Source organism: Hippocampus bargibanti, linkage group LG12 (assembly GCF_051943395.1).
Source record: "Hippocampus bargibanti isolate YZ-2025 linkage group LG12, ASM5194339v1, whole genome shotgun sequence".
Classification (NCBI taxonomy): Eukaryota; Metazoa; Chordata; class Actinopteri; order Syngnathiformes; family Syngnathidae; genus Hippocampus; species Hippocampus bargibanti.
The window spans coordinates 13,665,398-13,676,896 of record NC_142745.1 but is presented as its reverse complement, the minus strand read 5'-3'; the positions used below and the strand labels follow the sequence as shown (position 1 = coordinate 13,676,896).

The 11,499-nt window shown below is 40.4% G+C and overlaps 1 protein-coding gene across 1 annotated transcript; it reads left to right on the top strand.

Moving 5' to 3' along the window:
* Nucleotides 1–1,430: 1,430 nt before the first annotated feature.
* On the top strand, nucleotides 1,431–9,724 carry ora1 (olfactory receptor class A related 1). The gene is made up of 2 exons (XM_089011061.1): nucleotides 1,431–1,571; nucleotides 7,242–9,724. Exon 2 carries the CDS (start codon nucleotides 7,499–7,501, stop codon nucleotides 8,759–8,761), a length of 1,263 nt encoding a protein of 420 aa, XP_088867187.1. The 5' UTR covers nucleotides 1,431–1,571; nucleotides 7,242–7,498; the 3' UTR covers nucleotides 8,762–9,724.
* Nucleotides 9,725–11,499: the final 1,775 nt, after the last annotated feature.

Below are 11,499 nucleotides of genomic sequence, written 5' to 3'. Positions count from 1 at the left end.
ATCTCCTTCTGCTCGACCGTAATTTTATTTTGTGTCGTCTTCGGCTTAACACTAGCCTGTGATGGGTTTTTTTTTCGGTCCCAAAAAAGCAAAAGTATCCACTCGATAACAAGTCCGCCAGCCACCGTGACGCTGTTCGACCGTGTGGTTTGGTGTTCTTCCGCCGAAAACTACTCCACCGGCCATTGTGGCGCTCCACGTGTTTCCCAAAAACTAGTTTGTATGCCAAGATTATATTCTCGCGAATTTAATGTTCGTAAGACGAAAAGTTTGTCAGCGAAAAGTTCGTAAGCTAAAGCATTTGTAAGCCGAGGTATCACTGTATTCCTTTCTATCTTTCCAAGAACACCCTCTACTGCAAAAAAATGTGATATGTCTTAAAGGAAAAAGTGCATTCCAAAAATGCGATCATTTTATTTCAACATTTAGTAATGACAACAAGGTCACTCATCATGTAGCGTTGCATGTAGCATGGGATCAGATCTCGCTCAATGACACTGTGAATGTGTGAGTGAATTGAATGGTTGTTCGTCTTTGTCTCAATATGTGCCCTGTGACTGGCTGGCGATCAGTTCAGGGCTGCCTTCCCCCTTGTGCACGCCTTGAGGCCAATATAAGACATCGTTGACCTTAGTATACTGGGTTCTTTCACATCTAATTAATGTCACGTTTCGGTTTGCGACCAAAGGGTGGCACTGTAGGGCCCCGCATGCAGCTGCACAGGTGTTTGTCGTTTTAAACAGTGGCAGTTAAAAGGACTCCCGACACGACCATACAGGGTCGGGTCATTGTTTGTTTCACCCTGTCATGTTTGTTATGTCTTGTCATGGTTTTGTTTGCTACTTTGGACCTTTCTGTTCTGCTGACTTTATTGAATACAATTTGTCATATACACCCTGCTCCTCACACCTGCCTGCTTTTTTTGGTGTCCGCCACCACCACCTTGCAAATCGTGACAGCTTCTCTTTGGCTTCTCAGTACGGCAACTATTTAAGTCATTTTTCACAGAGGGTAAAGAATAGATGCCTGTGAGAGTTATGTTGTCTGAATGTGCCACCTGGTGCATTTGTTGCTTGCATTTTGAAGTCTCTTCTTTCAGTGTTTACTATCTGTTAACTGTGTGTTGGGATGCCTGCCACCATACGTACTTGGCTCCACTCATATCGCATAAAACTTGTGTCTCAACTTTGCTGTATTTATCGTAGTACAACTTTTTTAGAACAAACTTCTAATCATTGATTCTGGATTGTACTATTTCCTTTTCAATTTCACCGAAAAACAAATGCACAAAAATACAGGTTTAGATATGTTCCAGAGTAACACTTTGGGTGTGGACTGATCGCCGGAAGAAATGGGTGTTAAGTTAGGGGCGGAGTTTTCCGCCAATGCCACCATGTCATTGGTGGGAACGAGGGACAAAAAAGCCCGTACCTTGGGCAGGTAAACAGACGGCCGCTCGGATTTACTGTCGCTCTGAGATATCTTCAAGGCAGCCACAACATTGCTCCTTTTTTAATTTCCAGTAATGTATTACTTTCCTTATTAGTTATAATTTTTGATGACATTGCCAGGTAAGATTAAAAAGAAAAAGACAGTGGTTTTTTTTAACCATTATATTTAAAAAAAAGCATGCTGTTCTGGTCAGGTCTGATTTCTATTCACCAAGAAATATGATCCTGGTGCAAGTGGGATGCTTGCTTTACTTTTTCTATCTTTTTTGTTGAATTCCCGGAATTCCACCATTTGTGAAACCATCCGTGTATTCTATCCTTCATTCCACCGGAGTCTGTATATCTGTGCTAATCAGATTTCAGTGGTTTGAAGAGTAAGACACATGGAACTTGTCATCTGCAGAACTGTTTTGTTATTTTCATTTTTTTTTATTTGATGAGACCTTATTTTCAGGATACATGAAGTTTATATTCCTGCATGAACTGTTTGCAAAGCACTAAATGACGTCAGTTCACCGCCACGGCACCACACTTTCAGCAGTACTCACCTTTAGCATATGGAATACCTTCATTTTATCAGAAAACTCAGTAAGGGAAGAAATGCCAGATGAGCATAAGACAACATAAAATACTGCATACAATGATTTCACTTCCCTCTCTTCCACAGGTGTCAAAATCAAGGCCCGCGGGCCAAATCCGGCCCTCCGCGTCATTTCATTCGGCCCGCGAAAGCAACTAACTTGTCAAGTGCCATGATGCTAAAGTCCGAAACAAAATTTCAAATTGTCATGTGTCAACCACAATAAAAATCATTATTTTTAACTTCAAATTTGAAAACTAGTTAGTCATTAATTTGTTGTGTGTTCTGTATGTAATATGTGACGGTGATGAAACATTATAATGGTTCCCCAAATTCATAACGGCCCTCGGGAGAAAATTGGAACAACAATATGGTCCGCGGCAAAAATTGACACCCCGGCTCTATTCAAACATAATGATAACAATCTCCACTATTAAATCCTTCACACCAACTTTGAAATTACATTCCCACATCCACAGATGTTATTTGAAGAATGAATTGATGGATATGTATTTTCGATCCTTTTCCATTTCTTTCTGTCATAATTTAACATCTAAAGGACAAACTAATGACATTTTACTAAGCAGTTGCCAAGTCATTTATCCCCAATTACTCATTACCATAGTAACGAATGTGAAGGTGTCTTCAGCCGTCATCTGTACTTCTTTGAAGGTGTCGGACGTTTCATTTCTCATCCAAGAGGCTTTGTCGAACTAAAATCTTGTAAGCTTACAACACACTTCTGAGATCGTTACCCCATAGGCTTAGTTATGCTGATTAGGTGATACCAGAGCAAATGGGGCAATCAGGCCAGTCATAGACCATAACCAGTCAGGACAATAGAAGTAACCAGTGTAGCCTCAGGAAATCGTCCTCTGCACCCTCCAACCTTAGAGTAGGGGGCTGTAAGATCACAGGTCTGGCAAATCAAAGCCACAATTGGAATTTTCATGGGTACGCATCTTTTTGGGTCACCCTGTATATGTCAAGATTTATGTTTTTTTTAGATGCTATATTTTCAACGCAAAGAGGTTTATCTTTTCGAGATTAATTGTTGTGAAGAAAGAAAGAAAAATCATACTTTTTTCATTAGACTGTCGTTTTTTTCTAGAAATTGACGTTTTTCAAAATTATTATATATTTTTTCCATTCTGGAGTCATAATATCCCACTCACCTAACGTACCTGTCTGTCTGAGCCAAGCGGCGGCAGTGACAAGAAGGTCCAACATGGACCCCGCCCGGTATGCCCCCTCCTCCCTCTCTCCACTTGTCCTCTTATAGCCGTGTGGAGGTTGAGCGTATCAACTGGTGTTTGCTACTTAGAAATTCATTCCACTTGACTGAAATTACATGAGATCAATCCAGATGACTGCTTCTGTCCCTTCAGAGGCATCACACCGACATTGTCGCAGCATATTTGTTGATCAGACTTTTTAGCATGCAGTTCTCAGGTTTCTTCTCATGTGTCTTCTCCAGCCTGTAGTTCTACGTTATTTAGATCAGGGCTCTAAAGAAAAGTTCAATGTATTGTTTTTAACCATTCTTCTGTGGATTGATTCGTCTTGCAGTGGAGAAATTGACATTTCACAGCAACAAAGTAATGAAAGTAAGAGGAAAGGAAAGGAAGAAGTAGAAAAACAAAAGACAGGAGCGGCTGTAAAGTAAGCCACTCTTGCGGCGCCATCTTGAAGTCAAAACAACAACAACAAAAACTAAATAACAAATAACACAGCTCCTGTCCCACGTAAATCCGCTTCAATTCCAAGCTGCGACCGTTCCACATATGCATTGCCATGCATCTCATGGCGGGCTCCTCAAGCCATGCATCCATTATATCGTATTTCATTGTGTAACGAATAATAATATGGTGTTCGGTTAAACATGGGTGAGTGTCCCCAAGTTACGTTTTAGCATTCATGCTAATTTTGCATCATTAAAACACATTTATATCAATCAGCAAGCCTTGATTGTTGCAATTGACCGCATAATGCACTCCGCCGACAAAGACTTGCTTGAACTTGCCTTTTTTAATGAGGTCTCAGAACATGTAAATATAGAAAATAACACCGCCTTCTCTCCAGAGAAAAGAAACAACAGAAAAAAACATGACAAATGATCAGCAAAGGGAACGTATTTACCACAGAGTGTTAAGCGTGATTATGCTTTAGCGAGAGTTTTAAATGAATAACAATAACAGGTTCGTCCCCCTCTCAGTGGATTGCGACATCAATTATCACGCTAATTGTCTTGGTCCTGTGAGTCACTTACAGGACAATAAAGAATATGAAGGCCTTCCAATGTCTGATTCAAGGCCAATTAGATTTTTTTGGGGCTTTTTCAGAATCAGAATCAGGAAACCTTTATTCGTCCCATAATGGGGATTTTTTTTTACCTTTTCATATGTCATGGCCGATGAATAATTCCGCGAACAAAGTCTCTTGGAATGCATTGTGACGGGGTATTTTTGGCGAGCTCGGGAAGAAACCAGATACGGAACTGCACCTAAGCTGCACACTTTTTGGAATCAGCCATGGAAAGGAGAATGGTTTTGTGATATTTTCGGGATATGTTGTAACAGGGTTTGATTGGAAAGGCCTTACTGAGGAAGTAGAGAGAATCAGTGTTTATTTTCCTTGGCATCTTATCAGTCAGATCCTGATCTATTCACAAAACACAACTCAACTCAGCAAGACTCAACTTTCTTACTGTTTTTTTCAAAACCATTAAAAAATGAAATAATCCATGAATTTATTCACTGCCAGACGTGCAAAAATGTGTCCTCTCAGGTGCCAGGGTTTTTGTCATTGTCACTCGAATTCCAGGACCCACAGAACATTGAGTTTTAGGACGACATCATCATTCAAGGCAGCTTAAGAAACCTTAGGCTCTCTTCTTTCATCAGAAAAAAAGAGTACATTCCTAAATTATATGAGTCTGGAGTAATATGAGCTTGAAATGAGGGCGGATGTCCAAAGTACAAAGCAATACATACATATTGGTGTATAAGGGAGCTTTAACAACAGCGGAAGCTGGAACAAAGTGCTAACAAAGGAAAAAAGGGGAAATGTTGCCCCCTTGTGGTAGTGAAAACACATTCCCAGAGGCGATGGCCAGCGCTTTATCAGCACTAAAGCATGAAAAAAACAAAACCCAAACAAATTTGGCAATGGCGCTCCACGTCATATTTTCAATTCCTGAATAATGTCGTGAATGGCAGTGAATGAGTTAACTCTGCAGCCGCACAATGTGGTCCTTTATTTTTTAAGTGTAGTCTGCTATACTTTCCTGCAGGGAGACAAGCAAGCAAAAAATATGGTTATTGAACAATGTTTTGTGGTTATGGAAAAATGTCCTTGATTCCAATGAAAACATAGTACACTACCACATTTACCATATCACAACAGATTATGGAGATAACAATGAGAGAAACAGGGATGAAAAAAAACGTTTAAAAAAAAACGTTTTAAAATGTCATTTGTTGAAGGTGCCCCTTATAATACGGTGCACCTTATGTATGGAAAAGGTTTTTAAATGTGTCATTTGTTGAAGGTGCGCCTTATATTCCAGAAAATACGGTACTTTAGCCCGTTTTCTTTTTCCTTTCGCCTTTTACACAACACACACACACACACATTTCATTTCTAAGCGCCTTTCAAACCTCTCAAGGTCACTTTTCAGTCACAGGATCAGTTTTTTTGTAGGTGAGCAGCGGCAGCCGCAGGCGCCAGCATTCACTCAACCCGAAAGTAACTCAAATAGATAGAAAGCTAACAAACTAGCTAAGATAGAAAGCTAATAGATAGCCAATAGCCCTAACTAATAAATCGATGAGAAGGTTTCTTCAGCCGTCATCTGTACAAAAGTGAAGGTTTCGGACGTTTCGCCTCCTATCCAAGAGACTTCGTCAGCGAACTAAAGTCTGACTGGTCGTATCGGCCCCATTTATATATCCCTAATGTCCAGACCTAGTGGTGCCGGACACAGCTATGATAGGTCCCTACTCTCAGGTTGGGGGGGGCGCGGGACCCCCCCCTGTGGCCCCACTGATTGTTCCTACATTCCTGACTAACGATTGGCCTATTACCCCCACTCTCCCCGGTATCACCTCATCAGCATAACGACCCTCATCAGCATTGCGAAAGTTGCCTAACCTGTTTTGCCTGAGCAGGCTATTGTATGAACGATCCAAATTGAACCTCACACCACCAGACCGGTTTAATGAAGGATTTTGTTGTTTTATAAGAATCGCCTCTTTTACCCCCCTTTCAAACCATCTATGTTCTTTCGCTAAGATTTTAACCTCATTGTCGTCAAATGAGTGGTTAGTAGCTTTTAGGTGCAAATGTACTGCCGATTGAGGCCCACTAGTATTATCCCTGCGATGTTGATAAAGTCTTTTTTTGAGAATTTGTTGAGTCTCCCCAATGTACTGCTCTTTACAATTTTCATTCTTACAATGTATGGAATAAACTACATTACTTTGTTTTTCATTTGGTAGCCTATCTTTTGGATGCACTAATTTTTGCCTTAACGTGTTTATCGGTTTGAAATAAGTAGGAATTTTATGTTGCCAAAGGACTCTTTGTAATTTTTCAGAAACTCCTGCAATGTACGGTACTGCTACTCCTCTCCTTTTAGAATCTTGAGAATTATTGGTTTCGTTCGCTATTCTTTCTTTCTGACATTTGTTGAATGACCACTGAGGGTACCCACAGTTAGTGAGTGCTCTCCTGATATGTTTTGACTCCTTTTCTCTACCTAACTAATAAATAGACAGCTAGCTATGTAGCCGTATAACTAATAGATAGCCAGCCAGATAGCAAATAGATAGCCAGCTAGATAGCATTCATGAGTGCTAATTTTGCTTCATTTTCTTTGTTTTCTTTGGGAGTGACCAGGTTGGATAGGATCATGAATGAGTATATCAGAGGGACAACTCATATTAGAGGCTTTGGAGAGACATGCGCAAGCGTTCACTCAACCCAAAAGTAACTCGAATAGATAGAAAGCTAGCTAGCTAATAGATAGCCAATAGATAGCTAATAGATATACAGCAAGCTAGGTAGCCGTATAACCAAGAGATAGCCAGCTAGATAGCTAGCGAGCCAGACAGATAGCTAATAGATAGCAAATAGATAGCTAGCTAAATAGTATTCATGAGTGCTAATTTCTCTTCATTTTTTTTTTTGTTTTCTTTGGGAGTGACCAGGTTGGATTGGATCAAGAATGAGTATATCAAAGGGACAACTCATATTAGAGCTTTGGAGAGAAAGTCAGAGAGGCCAGACTGAGATGGTTTGGACTTGTCCAGAGGAGAGAGAGTGACTATATCGGGAGAAGGATGCTGAGTCTTGAACTGCCAGGCAGGAGGCCGAGAGGAAGACCGAAGAGGAGGTTTATGGATGTAGTCAAAGAGGATATGAAGGTAGCTGGTGTGCGAGAAGAGGATGCACAAAACCGGGATAGATGGAGGACACTGATTTGCTGTGGCGACCCCTGAAGGGAAAAGCCGAAAGAAAAAGAAGACGCCCCTTATACCTCCGAGACAACCTGATTCCAGTTGTTTTTCTACTATGTGTATGTGTGCGTGTGCTGTTTTGTTTTTGCCAAAACTGCAGCCATGGTAACTCTCCAAGGATCTTGAAGGCTATAAATGTCGTCTTCCAGGCATTTAACAGTCTCAATGCGCAACTAGGGTACCATCCCCTTGCTCTGGTGAGTACGTTTTTGGGGGTGGTCGATTATTTGGAAGGTCTTTCTTCTTTGTGCAACCAAACGGTCCAGGCCTGGGCGGCAATGGACCTTTGTGTTACCATCAAAGGCGTCTCCTTCCTCTTGCAAACAGGAATCGGCATCCTGGGGAACACGGTGGTGCAGTTGGCCTACGCCAACATCGTCTACACCGAGCGCAAACTCCTTCCCGTGGACATGATCCTGTGCCACCTGGCCTTGGCCAACCTCTTGATCCTGATGATCCGTTGCGTGCCCCAGACCATGACGGTGTTCGGGCTCACCAACTTGCTGGACGACCCGGGCTGCAAGTTGGTGATTTACGGCTATCGCATCGGACGAGCGTTGTCGATCTGCATCACCTGCATGCTCAGCGTCTTTCAGGCGGTCACCATCGCCCCGACAGGATCATTCCTGTCCAGACTAAAGTCTTCCCTTCCAGCCCTGGTCCTCCCTACCTTCGCCGTGCTCTGGTTCCTCAATATGGTGATATATTTTCCAGCCCTTCTCTTTTCCACGGCTCCGCGAAACAGTACCATTCCTGCCTTCACGCTCAATCTGGGCTTCTGCCTCATGGACTTCAGAAACAACATGCTTTACATCCTCCAAGGGGTGATTGTTTCTGGGAGGGATTTCTCCGTAGTAGCCTTGATGTTGGTCTCCAGTGGTTACATCCTGCTACTTCTCCATCGTCACAGCCACCAGGTGCGAGGCGTCCGTCGATCCCATTCGGCCGAGACCAGAGCAGCCAAAACGGTGGTGACTCTGGTGGTCCTGTACGTCTTCTTCTTCGGCATCGATAACATGATCTGGATCTACATGCTGACTGAGGCCAAGGTGTCTCCCGTGGTGGCGGACATGAGAGTGTTCTGTTCCTCCTGCTATGCGTTCCTTAGCCCATATTTCATCATTTCTTCCAATAAGAAGGTCAAAGCCAGAATCGTGTGTGTGGCTGAGCAGGACCAGCCGGCATCAATGGACACTCAGGACTCAAAATAACTTTTTTTTACATTCTCTCACAAAATTGCCCTTCTGCCAAAAATCTCTGCTGATCTTTACGTTATTTACCATTTCAAAATGTCTTCGTAACCTCATTGTTTTTACATATTTGATATGTATTTTTCCAGATGTTGCCTTTAACTTTAACTGAAAATGTGTAAAATGTAAATTCATCCAGAAAGTACATGTCACTATGAAGTTCTATGAAAAATCAACATTAAATTTGCACTTTGCTGAATGAAAGGTGTCCAAGATTGGAGGTTCGAAAAAAGTATACCGTATTTTCCGGTGTATAAGGTGCACCGACGTATAAGGCACACCCCGATGAATGGTGGATTTTCAAACTTTTTCCATATACAAGGCGCACCAGATTGTAAGGTGCATTTTAGATAAATAGGTCTGAAATTTTTATGTTGCACAGCACACAGAATATCAGATTACAGGTGACAACATTATCCCTGTCGAGTTTATTTACTTTAAAGGGGCAAAACAAAAACACATGAAGTGATTTGAGTCGCAAAATGAAAGAAAAAAATCAAAATATGATATTGTTGGGGTAATTCGCTATACGAACATGTTTAAACATATTTTTGCATTGTTTTGATGATACGTCATATCCTATCTCCACGTCTTACATAAATGCTCTCCCAGCGTGTCGATCTTTCTCTTTTTCCTTTCTGTCCCTCCTCGGCCGACCCTGCGATGTCTCTGTTGTCTACAAGATTAAAATAACTTCTTCTGTTCAACACCTGGCTTCCTGCTGATTTCACCATCCCACTTCTAACATCCTAAAGAGCGATGAACCAGGAACGAACGATCACTTTTAACCCATCAGATATATAAATATATAAAAGTTTGCATAATATAAATACCACATTATAAGGTGCTACACTAGAGGTTCTTCTACAGGGGGTGACAGTAGTTGCGAGACCTGTTGTGGCTCAATATTACTTCACATGTAAGGCAAACCATGGTAATAAGTGTCAATTGAAACAGACTTTTTTTTTTACAAGATCAGTAGGTACAGTATTTTCATCATCATAAAAGTCTAAAGTCGTGATACCTGCAATAAATTGCAATAAAATTTCAACTGTCATGTTTGCTGCGGTAAATGTTTCTGAAGGTAATTGCCTGTATCGTGATAAGAGGCCACTTGAATAAATTATCACATTCCACACAATAGCCTTTGTGGATTCAAAAAAAAAAAAACTTTGGGCAGTGTAGGCTTTTGGAAGGATAATTTAAGAAATGTGTCAGGCTCGCTTGAGCCACGCCTGACTAGTCTCTGAAAACATCTAATTTCTTATTCCCGTTTTAATCCCTCAAGGGAAAATTCAAACTCTGCTTAATATTATGTTACGGGTCAATTTTACCCGTTTCCGTTTTTGTATTGACTAAAGCACTGGATATCCTTTCTTTTTCCTTTCTTCAAAATAGTTCGAAAATATCCCAATGCATGGGATAGAAAATATGTTGTCTCTTTTCAAGATTGTTTAGAACATATCAGAGATTTTGACATACGGGTAAAAATGACCCACAACATAATCAATGTGATTTTTTAAAAATGTGCTTCAATTGTCTTCAATTACATTACATGTTGATTTTTCTTTTCAAAATAATGTGAGGGTTAAATTTTTATTTTTATTTTTAGCACACAGAATATCAGATTACAGGTGACAACATTATCCTTGTAGAGTTATTTACTTTAAAGGGGCAAAAATAAAACACATGAAGTGATTTGAGTCGCAAAATGAAAGAAAAAGATCAAATAAATTGGAAGTGTTATTTGATGTGGAAAAAAAACATTCTTACCATTGATAAATAATGTTTGTTTTAAAGTAGGCTGTTGAGGATCTTACAAAATGTATGCAAGAAATATGATGGTAATAAAAAGATATGATTGGTGGAAAACAAATCATACATAATAAGCATTTGTGGCATAAATGTCTTTTTTAACAATAAGAACGTTTTCTCTGGTGTTTGATTTGTTTTTAAAATTGCTCTGTTGGGAAAATGAAATGCTCTCATGGGCCATATATTGTTAAAGTAAAGAAGTATGGGCTCGAACTTGCCATTTTAATGAGGTCAAACATATAAAACACGCATGCACATCCGTGAAAATAACAAACCCTCCCCAGAGAAATTTATTCGCAAGTGATCAACAGAGCATACATGCAATAACCTGATAGTGCAAACATGAAACAATAATTAAATCAATGACGATCTTGAGATTGAAATGAAAAACAACAGGTTGCCTCTGTGTCCCCAATGAGTTGCAACATGTGTAGTTATCCTTCTAATTGTTTTGCTGCTTTGCATCAGAAACAGGATGTGTGAGGGGAAATGAGTACATGCGGATGCAATCAACAAGTGTGACAATGCTGTTCGGTTCTGCGGTCTTGATAAATGTGACTCAATGTTAAAATCCACTAAAATGCAATTGATAACCAAAAACGGGACACCAGATACCGATCCAAACTTGGCCTTATTTTAGTAGGTTCTCATGCTTTTCTGCGATTGGTCAAAATTGACAGTCGTATCCTGACAGGATAAAAATGCCTCATAACTCTTAATTTACTGATTCAATTAACCGCGTCAAATTAAACCAGAACGTTTAGTATGATACTTATATTTCACAAATAAGTTATTTTGTGTTTTTATGGATGATATACCTCTCGGAATACCTTGGTCGATCGACACTTTTGCCTTAAAAGCAAACTGCAGGAAATAGTAAATCC